General features: G+C 40.0%; 1 protein-coding gene across 3 annotated transcripts in view; it reads left to right on the top strand.

The window, feature by feature from the left end:
- The first annotated feature begins 1,575 nt into the window (after positions 1-1,575).
- The window catches only part of LOC115209390 (succinate-semialdehyde dehydrogenase, mitochondrial), a 90,738-nt gene continuing 76,613 nt past the window's right edge, over positions 1,576-15,700 (top strand). The window contains exon 1 of one of the 3 annotated variants that reach the window (XM_029777779.2): positions 1,576-1,754. Coding sequence is in view for 1 of the 3 variants with exons in the window: in XM_036501536.1 (XP_036357429.1) it covers position 12,684 (1 nt within the window). In the remaining 2 variants the exon portion in view is untranslated. Of the gene's footprint in view, positions 1,755-1,782; positions 1,998-12,674; positions 12,685-15,700 lie in introns of those variants that run through there. The other 2 variants (XM_029777778.2, XM_036501536.1) reach the window with 2 other exon arrangements.

Genomic DNA, 15,700 nt, shown 5'->3' with positions numbered 1-15,700 from the left:
AAGGAAACTAATTGGATCTTCCTCAAACAATGTCACATTCTCCTGTGATGTGATCAGCCTTGTGTGCTTTTAGTCATAAGATGTGGCAGCTACTGACAGAACCCTTCGTCATACTAAGTTTATGGTGCAGAATATTCTCAACTCTATAAAAGGACTTGCTAATAGCATTGGCTGTTTGATTTATAAGCCAGTCGCCTGTCATCCATCACCATGTGATGAACATGATCAATGTTTTTCTCGGTGGTGGCAGTCGCAAGATGTTGAGACCTTGGGTCATCTTCAAGACATTCCATTCCCCTCCTAAATTTAGCTGCCCACTTGCACTTTTGTTGAAGCTGGTGTGTCATCCCCTAATATAGCAACCATATGAATGTCTTTCGGGGACAAATCCTTATTCTGCAGGTGTTTGATAACAGTATGACACCAAATTTTCCGCTGAGGTCGACTTTGCCTTTCATCCTTTCGGGGTCGATAAATTAAGTAGCAGTTACGCACTGGGGTCGATGTAATCGACTTAATCGTTTGTCCGTCCTTGTTTGTCCCCTCTATGTTTAGCCCCTTGCGGGCAATAAAGAAATAAGATAGAGCCAAATTAGGAACTAGGGAGGATGACCCACCAGTGCAAAGCCAGTCACACACAGCAGCCATGGAGCACTGTCTCAATGAAACAAACCCCTTTCATGAGTTTTTCTGGGCGTTTGGTCTGACAGCCTTTTGTAACTGTCTCATCATCCATTTTCAAGAGAAGTCACTTCAGACGTGAGTTTACTTGAAAAGAAACAAAGGTTGTTATTGATAAGAAGTGTTGAATTTAATGCACACAACATTTCACAGCTCACGTCTCTTTCATAGTCAGCCTACAAACTTTCCCGTCTCCTCTTTTTTTACTCTTTTACTTGTTTCAGTCATTTGACTGCGGCCATGCTGGAGCACCGCCTTTAGTCGAGCAACTCGACCCCGGGACTTATTCTTTGTAAACCCAGTACTTATTCTATCGGTCTCTTTTGCCGAACCGCTAAGTGACGGGGACATAAACACACCAGCATCGGTTGTCAAGCAATGCCAGGGGGACAAACATGCACACACACACATATATACATATGCATATATATGACGGGCTTCTTTCAGTTTCCGTCTACCAAATCCACTCACAAGGCTTATGTAAGCCTAATACTTATTCTATCGGTCTTTTTTGCCGAACCGCTAAATTACGGGGACGTAAACACACCAGCATCGGTTGTCAAGCGATGTTGGGGGGGGGACAAACACAGACACACAAACATATGCACATACATATATATATATATATTCATATATACGACGGGCTTCTTTCAGTTTCCGTCTACCAAATCCACTCACAAGGCTTTGGTCGGCCCGGGGCTATAGTAGAAGACACTTGCCCAAGGTGCCACGCAGTGGGACTGAACCCGGAACCATGTGGTTGGTAAACAAGCTACTTACCACACAGCCACTCCTGCGCCTGTTGAGGTTTACTAAAAACCCGTTAAAACAGTTAAGCTTTAAGACTAAAGACGTAAAGATTAAAGATTTATCATTTTTCAGTTCACGAATAATAGTCTCCCGCGGGTTGTTATTCACTTGTAGTTCGCTACTAGTCGAAATCCTCCCGTGAATGAGCTTACCTCATTATCTCAGTAATACTAGTAGCAGTAGTAATAGTAGATCAGGCACGTACTCCAAAGCAGCTGTCACTTTACAGGAGAATACAACTTTAATCGAAGCTGTTTATATTTGTATGTAGAATCACATTTTCTATATTTTTTTTTCGTGTGTTCTTATCTTTAACATTTTTGCATGTAACTGATTTTTTTTTTCTGAACGTGAATGAGATTTTGTATCGTCCTTAAAAATTTGCTAGAGGAAACATAAAAACAGCAAGGAACGTTTTTTTCACCGGAATATTTATTTCATAAACATCAGAAGTCTGTGCTCGTATAACAGAACTATTTATCACCAGTTTCGGCTTTGTTTCTAAGGTTTGATTATATTTTATTATCAGTAACTTGTCCATGTTCTGTTCCAGGTATATTTTGCAAGAAGTCATTTTCTTTTTCACAAATATTTTTGTCCTTCTTTAAGCAAGCACTGTGTAGATGTAGTTTTCATGTCTAGCAGTTTGCATGCACACATTATCTTGTTTCGGAGGTCCCATTCTTGTATTTTTATATTTGCAAAATTTGGATCTAGTTTTGACAAAAAGAAAAAAAAAATTTTTTAATTGATAAATCAAATTTCGTTTTTACATTAAACTGCGGCTTAATTAACAAAACTTATAATCTATCGCATGCAATTATTTTTTTGGGGGGTCGGGCTGTGATATTGCTGGAATAACTGTAGATTGGTGCCTCACCGATTGTGTCTCCTCAAAAATGTATATCTTTAAATGAAATTATCAGAAATACGTTTTCGAGGTTGTACATTATGATCATATTGATGAAATTTACGAAAAAGCTTAGCATTTTTCATTATTCTTTTCAGGTTTATGTGTTTGAAATATCAATATTACGTAACCTAGACTCTCAAAATTTATATTTCTGCAAAATGTCAGTTCAAAATATGCGTTTTTAAAGACAGTTATGAGAAAGTATGGAGAGCATAGAATTATTCAACACTTCTTACATATTTCTAAGCCACGATCCCTGCAAAATTTCATCAAGAAAATCTGCATTTCTGAGAATGTGGAAACTAAATCCGTGGGTAGCGCCTAACTGTAGTTAAGCCCTTTATTTTTACTGAAAAGTAACTGGTTTCTCTATACAGTTTCGACTTTGTGTATTCGATCAAGTAGCGAAACTTGTTTCCTTAAACTACCCTCAATCAAAATCTGAAGGGTGCGGCGTGTGACAAGGTTGTTCATTTGAATTGCAGCTACTGTCAATCATCTGATAAGCTTCTACACAATTTCTGTCCACGCAATTTTAACCCTTTCGTTACTGTATTTATTTTGAGATCCTCTGTATTTCTTTCAATTATTTTAAATATAACGAAAAATTTAGTAAAATAACTTAGTTATCATTAAGCTAGTGTTAGGAACATAAATTGTGACTAAGGTCTGGTAGAAGATTTTAATTCAGAACTTATGAAAATATGACATTTGTACTACAGAGCCAGAGGCGGTTTCAGCCGGGTTCGTATCAGGTTTGGGTTGACACGAGACCATAGTAGAATACATTGGCCTTAGGTGCTGTGCAGTTGGATCAAACCCAGGACCTCATGCTTGTGAAACAAAGAATGCCATTTATATTTAAATTACTGAATCCACTATTGAATCACATTGAAATACATGGATTTGTTTGTTCGAGACATATTCTCTTTTTCTCTTTTACTTGTTTCAGTCATTTGACTGCAGCCATGCTGGAGCACCGCCTTTAATCGAGCAACTCGACCCAGGGACTTATTCTTTTGCCGAACCGCTAAGTAACGGGGACATAAACACACCAGCATCGGTTGTCAAGCAATGCTAGGGTGACAAACACAGACACACAAACACATACACATATATATATATACGACAGGCTTCTTTCAGTTTCCGTCTACCAAATCCACTCACAAGGCTTTGGTCAGCCCGAGGCTATAGTAGAAGACACTTGCCCAAGGTGCCATGCAGTGGGACTGAACCCGGAACCATGTGGTCGGTAAACAAGCTACTTACCACACAGCCACTCCACATATATATGAATATATTTTTCAAATAAATTTGCCATATCTTTCTATTTTCCTAAATCTCAATTTGGTTTGTAACAGGTCTCTGCTTCAATTTGAATCTGAATCTGAACTGTTTCTTTTCTGATTGGGAAAATTTTCATAAATGCAATCTTTCAGACTGAGTTATAATGTCAGCAAAAATCTGGTTACAAAATTGTATATTACACACATTCTAGATTTTCAAATGATGAAAGGCAACATGAATGATGTCTGTGTATGTACAAGTATGCTACACGACAGTGAAACATGGGCTGTGACTGAAGGGGACATGTAAAAGGAAATGAAGTCAGCATGCTCTGCTGGTTGGGTAATGTCAGTTGCAACTGTGTGTTCACCCATGTAAGGTGTTGTTATCTGTTTGGTGGGACATGAAAGGTTTAGTCCACTTTGAACTTTTAAAACCAGACCAAACAATAACTAAGGAGATCTACTGTGAGCAGCTTGAGCGGCTTAACCCCTTCGTTACTGTATTTATTTTGAGATACTCTGTTTCTTTCAATGATTTTCAAATATAAGAAAGAATTTAGTAAAATAACTAAGTTATCATACAGCTAGTGTTAGGAACATAAATTGTGACTAAGGTTTGGTGAAAGATTTTAATTCAAAACTTATGGAAATAAGACATTTGTACTACAGAGCCAGAGCCGGTTTTGGCTGGGTTAGTAATGAAAGGGTTAAGAAGAAAAATGACCATCTTTGGTTTTGAGACAAAAGTTGTTCTTCCATCAGGATAATACTCAGTCACATACAGCAAGGATGACCTGCCAAAGGCTGGAGCAGTTTGAATGGGAAACAATACCCCACCCACCATATTCACCAGACATTGCCCCATCTGATTATCATTTATTCCACAGTCTTCAAAATCACCTGGATGGAAAAAATATGAATTTTGTAGATGAGGTCATTATAATACTAGAAGAGTATTTTTCATCATGGACAAGTGAACTTTGGAAGAGGGGCCTTACAAATCTACTAGATAGCTGGAAAAGCATTGTAGAAAATGAAGGAGAATATATTTTAGATTAAAAATGAACTTTATTCAGCTTAAATTTGAAAAATAAAATAAGTATTAAAAAAATCACATTATTTATGGGATGACCCAATATATATGTGATATATATATATATTGATGATGGTGATCATCATCATCATCGTTTAATGTTTGTTTTCCATGCTAGCATGGGTTGGACAGTTCGACCGGGGTCTGGGAAACCAGGAGGCTGCACCAGGCTCCAGTCTGATCTGGCAGTGTTTCTACAGCTGGATGCCCTTCCTAATGCCAACCACTCCATGAGTGTAGTGGGTGCTTTTTATGTGCTGCCGGCACAGGTGCCAGGGGAGGCTGGCAACAGCCATGATCGGCTGATGCTTTTTACATGCCACCAGCATGGAAGGAAGCTAGTCAAAGCGGCATTGGCATTGGCCACGTTCGGATGGCACAGGTATCACAACTACAATTTCCATTTGATTTTTATTTGATGTTGATGTACGATCAATGTTGCCCTACGATCCAAGGTAAGCACAGCAGACCGTCCTGCAATCCAAGGTACTTTGGATGGGCTGGGACTTCTATGGGAAGCTGGTGCAGGAAGTAGCCATGAACTCATGTTATTTGTCAGGTCTTCGCAGTCACAGCATATCTCAAGAGGTCTCGGTCTTTCGTCATTGCCCCTGTGAGGCCCAACGTTCGAAGGTCATTCTTGACCACCTCATCCCATGTCTTCCTGAGTCTACCTCTACCCCGGTTTCCTTCAACTGTTTGAGAGTGGCATTTCTTCACACATCTCTCCTCATCCATCCGTAGTACATGACCATACCAGCTTAAACGTCTCTTGCATGCCACATTCAATGCTACTGTGAAGCATGGCAGTTCGCACACATGCGTCGTACAATCTACCTTTCACTCTGAGCGAGAGACCCTTTGTCACCAGTAGGGGTAGCAGCTGTCTGAACATTGCCCAGGCAATTCTTATTCTAGTAGTAACGTTCTCTGAGCATCCACCTCCACTACTGACTTGGTCCCCTAGGTAGCAGAAACTATCAACTACTTCTAGTATCTCCCCCTGGTATTCTACCTACGCCTTTTCTACAGATCGAGCAGGGCCACCTACCTGAGGGGGTGCGTGATGAATTCACCTTCCTATTTACTATAACCTTGGTCTTTGCTACATTGACTCTAAGGCCTTTTGATTCTAAACCTAGCTTCCACACCTGAAATTTCTTTTCTAGTTCCGGTAGTGATTCTGCTATGAGGACCAGGTCATCAGCATAGAGGAGCTCCCAGGAGCAACCCGTCTTGAATTCTTCTGTTATTGCCTGGAGGACTATGAGGAATAAAAGGGGACTGAGGGCTGAGCCTTGGTGGACACCTACTTCAACCTGGAATTCTTCACTGTACTCATTGCCGATCCTAACCTTGCTGACAGCCTCTCTGTATAGGGCCTGTACAGCCCTTACTAACCATTCGTCATTCTCCAGTTTCTGCATCACCCACCAGATAAGGGATCAGGGGACCCTGTCAAAGGCTTTCTTCAAATCCATGAAAGCTATGGTGATGGGTTTATCTTTAGCTAGGTATTTCTCCTGCAGTTGTCGAACCAGGAATATGGCATCAGTGGTCCTTCTACCCGGAACAAAACCAAACTGCATCTCATCTAAGTGGACTCTTTCTCTAATGAGATGGGCTATCACCCTCTCTGACCTTCATCACCTGATCCAGCAGTTTACTACCCCTGTAGTTATTTCTATCTAGAGCATCACCTTTACCCTTGTAGCAGTTGACTATGGTGCTGCTATGCCAGTCATTGGATATGACTCCATCATGAACTACCTGGTTTGCAATGCGGGTGACTAGGCCATAGCCCATACTACCAGATGTTTTAAGCATCTCAGCAGTGATTCCTGATTGGCTGGGGGCTTTTCCTGGCTTCATACCCTTAATTGCTTTATCTATTAGGGAGCTGTCTATTCAGATAGCTGATCCCTCTACTGGGTCAACATTTGGCAGGCTCTCCTCCTCCCATTCATTCTCCACATTCAGCAGTCTCTCATAATGGCTTCTCCAAGCCTCTTTCTTTTCAGAAACATTAAAAGAAAGTGCACCATCATCCATGCGGACGCATTTCTCTCCTGTGACATCACAATTTTCTCACACACTGTCTTGCAATCCAAAATACCTCGGTTCTTTGGTCCTCATGTCGCTGGACATTGGCAAACTTCTTTTCTGCTTTGCCCTTGGCTATGTATACCTGCCGCCCAGCCTCCCTTTTGGCTACCTGGTACATTTCCATGCTACCCCATTCCTCCAGGCTTTCCAGGCCTGTTTCTTTGCTCTAATGGCTTTGTCTACAATACTATTCCACCACCACATAACTCTAGGTCTGGAAGGGACTTTGCACCATCCGCAGACTTGGTCTGTGGCACTCAGCAAGCTGTCCTGTAGGAATTTCCAGCTACCTTCTATGTCAGACGTCTGTAGCTCCTCCTCCCTCTCATCAAATTTCTTGATGAGGATGTCCCTAAATCTCTGACCAAATTCTTCTTTTCTGTATTGGTCTGCTTCTTGGTATCCTTCTGGCCTCAAGCCTAAAGGAACTAATGACTAGCCTATGCTGGGGAGTACATTCTTCACCCAAGAGGGTCTTTGTATTTAAGAGCAACCCTGCGTCCTGCTGTCTGGTGAGGATAAAATCAATCTGGCTAGCAGAGTCCCCTGACTGATAGGTTATAAGGTGGCTGTCTGGCTTCCTGAAGTTAGTGTTGCAGATTAAAAGGTTACATTTGTCACAGAATTCCACTAGCCTAGTTCCATCATTTTTTCGAGTGCCAATACCATGGCCACCATGTACCCCAGTGAAGATATCAGATTCCCACCCAACATACCCATTAAAGTCTCCAGCCACAACGATGAGGTCATTGCCACTCTTCTTTGAGGTAGCCTGTAGAAGGGTATCATAAAAATGGTCCTTCTGATCATTTGGTAGCCCCACATGTGGGGCATAGGCGGAGATAATTGTAGCTATGCTGTTCTGCAGGACTAGCCTGAGCTTAAGCACTCTATCGCATACCCTAACAACCCTATGACCTTATCCACCCATTTCTCCACAAGGAGTATGCCAACACCCCCTACACCATCCATGTTACCTTGCCAGAAGACTTTATATCTATGTGCCTTGCCTGTGAGAACCCTAGCTGAAGCTCCTCTCCACCTTACCTCTTGTATGCAGCATACGTCAACCTGTCTCCTTTCAAGCATTTCTACAATCTCACTAGACCTACCTTTCAGTGTGCCTACATTGATAACTGGTACGGGTGGTGACAGATTTCTGAAGAGAATGAAACATAAGATAACTGGTTAAATGGGTGGGTTGATGAGCAGCTGCACTGGCTGCATTTGTCCTATGAGAGAGAGAGAGAGAAGTGCAGGTAATACATGGAGAATAGCCCATTGAGGAGGAAAGGTTGGAAGAATAGACACAGGTAATGCTGGCGAGAGAAGGGATATCTGGTGTAGATGGTGCGAATATAGATGTATCTGATATTGGTGGTGGGGATGGGAAAGGGTGGGCGCACCGTGAACAAGCGATGTATTATACTAGCAAATGCACCTGTCCTTTGGGCGGTTTAAGTTGCTTTGGTGGTATTTTTTCCACCAAATAATTGAATGACTGAGAAGGTTTATGAATAACAATGCAATCTATGTTTCCGATTAACCTAGGAACAGAAAACCAAACTGAAGGCTGGTTATTGTGGAGGTCGTTGCACTTTAATGATCATAGAACATATAAGTTTGCAAGTGATGCAAAGTAGAGCTATTGAAGTGTTTTGGGAGTAGATTACAGATAATGACTACAAAATATAGTTGTTTTACATGAAAGTGAAGTTTCTTGTAAGAAACAGTCACATAAATGGTGTAAGGAAATTGAAGGAAGGTGTTGAAACTTCCCCTTTGTGAGTTTATTTTATTCAACAGCGAAGGGAGCTATTTTTTTTGGAGAGAAGTATGATTGGTACGTTCAAAAGTGGCAATATAATACCTACTTGAAAAGTAGAATTAAAGGAATGTATTTGCTACGTCATACATATCATCATCTAGAAAAGATTTTCTAACTAGAAAGGGTATGGCCTGGTCACCCTGTAATGACATGCATAAGATCTGGTCATCAAATCTAAGTAGAGACTTCAAACTTGAAATCTTCAAAGCCACAGTCGAACCAATTCTACTATATGGCTCAGAAACCTGGACGTTATCAAAGAAGCTTGAGAGGCGGTTGGATGGAACCTACACTCGCTTCCTTATGAGAGCTCAAAATCTCTTGTGGAGGCGCCATCCAACCAAAATGCAAATATATGGGAAACTACCACCTGTGTCATCTCTTGTGAAATGTAGGAGAGTCCAGTTTGCTGGACATTGTTGTAGAGCTAAAAAAGAGGTAATTTCTACTCTTCTCCTCTGGAAGCCATCTACTCGCAATATCAGAGGGCGCACACTCTCCTACCCTGATGTAATCTCCAGGGATACAGGCATCCAGCAACAGGACCTCCGTAATGCCATGATGGACCGTGAAGTCTGGCATAGCATTGTAAATTCCATTGTCTCGACCACGATCGAACAATGATGATGATGCTATGTGCTTACAGTGTACAACCACTCTGAAATTGACTTCAGGTAACGGAAAATGAAGATACAAAGAGTTTGACTTCATTTCACGAATACTGTTTTGAATCTTTCGCAGTTCGCAGTGAAAAGACATCGCACAGTAAAGCAGACAAATAATAAATACAAAAAAAATGTGAAAACAAACTAAAAAATATTCTGTAATACAAATATATGACCATATAGATTAAAAGAGTATCAAAAGTAGTTGGAATAAATAAACAGGCAAAATCCTTTCATTATTATAATATTCTCTAACCAAAACATTAAAACACAAAATACACACCAATACACATATAAAAAAATATATAGAAAATAATAATACATAATACATAGGCGCAGGAGTGGCTGTGTGATAAGTAGCTTGCTAACCAACCACATGGTTCCGGGTTCAGTCCCACTGTGTGGCATCTTGGGCAAGTGTCTTCTGCTATAGCCTCGGGTCGACCAATGCCTTGTGAGTGGATTTGGTAGATGGAAACTGAAAGAAGCCTGTCGTATATATGTATATATATATGTATGTGTGTGTTTGTTTGTCCTCCTAGTATTGCTTGACAACCGATGCTGGTGTGTTTATGTCCCTGTCACTTAGTGGTTCGGCAAAAGAGACCAATAGAATAAGTACTGGGCTTACAACAGAATAAGTCCCGGGGTCGATTTGCTCGACTAAAGGCGGTGCTCCAGCATGGCCACAGTCAAATGACTGAAACAAGTAAAAGAGAATGACAACAAATAAATAAATGATAAATTAAAAGAATGTAAAAACCACTGACTCTTTTACTTGTTTCAGTCATTTGACTGTGGCCATGCTGGAGCACCGCCTTTATCGAGCAAATTGACCCCAGGATTTTTGCCAAACCGCTAAGTTACGGGGATGTAAACACACCAGCATCGGTTGTCAAGCAATGTTGGTGGGGACAAACACAGACACACAAACACACACACACACACATCACCGTGATCACCGTGACTGACCAGGCTATCAGATGTTGTTACACATCGCTGGTCACAATGCGCTTTGCATTGCTTTAGCCTTCAAGTGACGCCATCCCGCTGGTTAAGCGAGCAGGCCAACAGAAGAAAGAGTGAGAGAAAGTTGTGATGAAAGAGTACAGCAGGGATCGCCACCACCCCCTGTCGGAACCTTGTGGAGCTTTAGGTGTTTTCGCTCAATAAACACTCACAACGCCCGGTCTGGGAATCGAAACCGCGATCCTACAACTGCGAGTCCGCTGCCCTAACCACTGAGCCATTGCGTCTCTCTCTCTCTACACACACACACACACACACACACACATATATATATATATATAATAAATATTAGGGAATAAATCCAAACTTAAGTTTTTCATTGTATGATTTGCCTAATAGTGGTTTTGTCTCTAATTTAATATAATATATATATATATATATACACACATACATATATATGACGGGCTTCTTTCAGTTTCCATCTACCAAATCCACTCCCAAGGCTTTGGTTGGCCCGAGGCCCAAAACTCAAAAGGAAGTTTATTTGTTCGTTTTGCAAGATTCTTGATGTGTATTTGGGGATGGTCATGTTGCCAGTGTATCCAATGGAAACACACACACTATATATTTGGTGTTCGCTTGCTTCATCTTTCATCATATCATCATCATCCTCCACAGCAGCAACTAGCACATTTTGTTTCTTAGTTTCTGTTTGTTTTAATATTTAAATTCTCTATTTGACTTTATTTTCAGCCACAACATTCTTATTCATTTCTGTTTATGAAATTCTCTGTATGTACTTTTGCTTTCTTGGTGGTTGAAACAAAGAGATGACTTTGTGCTGTAGCCATTTTTCTTCCTATGTGATTTAAAGCACTACGCCATATACCCACAGGCATATAGCATAGTGGTTAAGACCGCGGGCTACTAACCACAAAATTCCGAGTTAGATTCCAGGCAGTGTCATGAATAATAATAATAATAATAATAACAATAATAACAATAACAACAACAACAACATCGAAAAATACCTTAGAAATAAGAACCCAGGTTCGAAATTCCTGATGAAGGCTGGAGAGTATATCAGCCAAAACGTGTTAACAACCAACAAGATGAAGACAAATATCTACTCATTGTAAATAATGTAAATAATGCTATTCAAGTTCACTGAAACTTATCTCCTGCCACTCAAAATAACAATTCAAATAAGATAAAGAGTACACACTTTATCTGCCTAAACAGTGCAATGGGACCTGCTTGGTAGTCAAGTCCCTGACACCCCACTATATTGAGGCCACCATTGTTACGTGGTATGGGAGGAGGGGGAAATGTTTTTATTTCAAGGATGCACCTTTATCCCTCGGGGTCAGACATGCTGTTTAACATCCGCAGATCACCATGTCCATCAACAAATCTCAGAGCCAAACACTATTGGTAGCAGTCATTCATTTGGGGGAGCCGTGCTTTTCACATGGGCAACTTTATGTGGCCTGCTCCTGTGTGGGAAGTAGAAACACTCCTTTTGTGTATGCTCCACAAGGCAGAACACGCAATGTTGTCTATAGCGAAGTTTTATAGACGTAGAAAGAAGAACAAGTCATCATTGCAGCCGATATCATTATAAACGGGTGATCCAGAAGCATTGGCCGGACATAGTCTCAAACCATGGCAGCATGACTCATGGACTCTTCCTCTTCTTTATTGGACAATGCTGACTTCTCCGACAATAATGCTCACTTGGCCGATATCAGTGCTTGGCCAAGTTGCTCATAGAGTTAGGCTAGAAGGGCCAGGCCCCTTATTTTTTTGTTAAGGCTGTTGGTAAGTTTTGCTAAGTTACTCTAATCTGGATCCCCAATGCAAACCTTCGAATCAACCTTCTTCACTGCAGATCTACAATGCAAACCTTTGATGCATCCTTATCCAATGCAAACCTTCAATGCAATCTTCTCCAATGCACATCTTCGATGCAGCTTTGATCGATAGTACCCCTAGGAGGGGTTAGGACTAGATCGGGATTAGTCGCTGCCTTTTAGGGGCTCCTGAGCCCCCTTTTCGCCAGGTTAGCTTAGGCTTAGGTTAAGGCTTAGTTGTAATCTGAACATAACCTCTTCTGACATGGAGAATCAGGAGCTCTTTTGGGCGTTCTATTTTCCTTGCCGGAAGGGCTCCCAGCCCATGGTCGGAGGGGAGTTAGATGATGGGGGTGGGGTTCGAAAAGGCTGGCATGAACAACCTGATCACCTCTGCCCGTCAAACTCCCAACCCATGCTTTCCCATCATGACACTGATTCTGCAGAACCGGGTTGGGTATGAAAACCAACTTTAAAGTATAAATATAAATGTTTTTGAACCAGCAATGTTGTGTTCGGTTAAGTCCTATTTGAGGTGAAAAATCAATAAACTGATTCCTTATGGGGTTTTCTATTTAATCAGGATAAAAAATTGATAAACTGATACCTTATAGGATTTCCCACAAAAATTGCTACACCCCATTTTCAACCATAACTTTTACCAGTTTTGATGTATTTTGTTCAAACTTGATGCCGGCATTACTTAGGACTTGTGGGAGCTTTGAATGTTTTAAATTTTCCAAAAAAAAAACAAACACAAACAATTGATGATTGGAAAAAATCGATAAAACGATTCCTATGGATTTCCCAATCAAATTGTCTGCAACCTATTTTCAACCAAATGTTTACCAATTTCAATGGATTTCACTCAAATTAGACGTTGGTGTTACTTAGTTTGGTTTGAAACAAAGCACTTGATTAGCTTAATAATCCTAACTTAATCCTGGCCAACGCTGGACTATACTGCTAGTATATATCTCTCTCTCTTTATATATGTAATGATATATAATATATATACATACAATATAATGTTATATATATATATTTATAAAATATAATATAATATATACATATAATATAAAAAAGCACCCACTACACTCACAGAGTGGTTGGCGTTAGGAAGGGCATCCAGCTGTAGAAACACTGCCAGATCAGACTGGGCCTGGTGCAGCCTTCTGGCTTCCCAGACCCCAGTTGAACCGTCCAACCCATGCTAGCATGGAAAGCGGACGTTAAACGGTGATGATGATGATGATATAGAGGTGAATTAACCAAACCCCAAAGAATTCCTCTTAACACATGGCTATTAAATAAGTTTGTCCTGAAATTGAAGTTGTGGTCCTCCCGGCTTCCCAGCCCCCGGTCGTACCGTCCAACCCATGCTAGCATGGAAAACGGAAGTTAAACGATGATGATGACTTAATCATACAAATTCTAAGATACCTTCATTAAAAATGAGAATAAGAATAAAAATATCTATATATATAACTTCCTAATATACTTTTACAATATTGAAAAGATTTTAAAAATTAAAAAAAATTATGAAATTTTAAAAATTCATAAAAATTCAATAAAATTAAACACCTGAAAATATGATAACAATGTATATATATATATATACTCTTTTACTCTTTTACTCTTTTACTTGTTTCAGTCATTTGACTGCGGCCATGCTCTAGCACCGCCTTTAGTCGAGCAAATCGACCCCGGGACTTATTCTTTGTAAGCCCAGTACTTTTTCTATCGGTCTCTTTTGCCGAACCGCTAAGTGACGGGGACGTAAACACACCAGCATCAGTTGTCAAGCAATGCTAGGGGGACAAACACAGACACACAAACACACACACATACATATATACGACGGGCTTCTTTCAGTTTCCGTCTACCAAATCAACTCACAAGGCTTTGGTTGGCCCAAGGCTATAGTAGAAGACACTTGCACAAGGTTCCACGCAGTGGGACTGAACCCGGAACCATATATATATATATATATATATATATATAGAAAGTGCTAAACATAAGGAAGCCCTCATCGACTATTTTATAACCATGTCAAATTAAACCGCCTATCTAAATAAACTTTACGGGAATTAATAATTTATTGTGAAATTTACCCGTATGTATGTATTACCATTATTATGTTAAATGTAAGTTAATAATATTTAAAAAGTAAAAAAAACTGCTATATCTTTATATATAATAGTGAAGTTGTGTGTCTGTCTCCTACGATTTAGATTCCTAACTGCTCCCACATTTTGCGGTGCAGTTTAACCAAAACCGGGTATCTTATAGTCGTGATTCATATCGAGCCCTTCTGGGTATTAGCATGAGTCTACGATTTAAAAAAAAATTTACCATCATTTTTTTCCATTTTAATGCATTTTTGGCATATATAAGGGAAGTAACTCTCTAAAAATTTATTATTAAATCTCAGAACGTAAAAAGCTACAGTAACACTCCCCCTCTTTGTGGTTAGCCATATTGAGATGGCTATTATACTTTACATCTCTAAAAATGCTTATATAGTTATTTCCCGTACAAACCCGAGCAACACCGGGCGATACTGCTAGTATGTTATAAATTTATTGAATAAAACTAGTAAATGAAACTATTTACCACAATTACTGTATGGTGCTAAGTATTATTGGAATAAAAAACACTACTCTAAAAAAATTCTTTATGACTAATATCATTTGAGAGGTTTAATTCAAGGGGAGATAATAATAAGATACTCTTATCTTTAGGTATAATTGGATTTTTTCTAGTGCCAAAGATTTAGTGATTTATTTTCTTTAATATGTGGCCTGTCTAATCCTTTTTAAGGTAATATTCTTTAAATTTATTCATAGTTTTAGGTATAACCATATCTAATACTATTATATTATTCTATTAAAACTATATTTAACTATCTTCATAATAATTACTTAAGATTACATACTGGGGGGTGGTATCTATTCATATATTTTTCATTTTATTATGTGTAAAGCTATTTTTGTGTCAGCATTTTGTTCCCTCTCTTCTGTACTGTTCAGTAATACTTCTTTTGACTGGAGTATTTTCATAAATGTGTATACATATATACGATGGGCTTTTTTAAGATTCCGTCTACCAAATCCACTCACAAGGCTTTCGTCGGCTTGAGGCTATAGTAGAAGACACTTGCCTAAGGGGCCACACAGTGGGACTGAAACCAGAACCATGTGGTTGGTAAGCAAGCTACTTACCACACAGCCACTCCTGCGCCTATATATATATCCCTCTCTCTCTCTTTGGGAGAGGCACAAGCACCTACATGCACATACGCACACACGGCAGTAACTTCCACCTACCGAATTCAATCACAAAGCTCCGGTCAGCTCGGGGCTATAGTGAAAGACACCTACCCAAAGTGCCACGCAGTGGGACTGAACCCGAAACCATGTAGCTAGGAAGCAAGCTCCCTAACCACACAGCCATGCCCGCGATAATATAATATATATATATATATATGTGT

This window comes from Octopus sinensis, linkage group LG3 (assembly GCF_006345805.1).
Source record: "Octopus sinensis linkage group LG3, ASM634580v1, whole genome shotgun sequence".
Lineage (NCBI taxonomy): Eukaryota > Metazoa > Mollusca > Cephalopoda > Octopoda > Octopodidae > Octopus > Octopus sinensis.
Note: the sequence above shows the minus strand (reverse complement) of the source record. Positions and strands in the feature narration are given on the sequence as shown.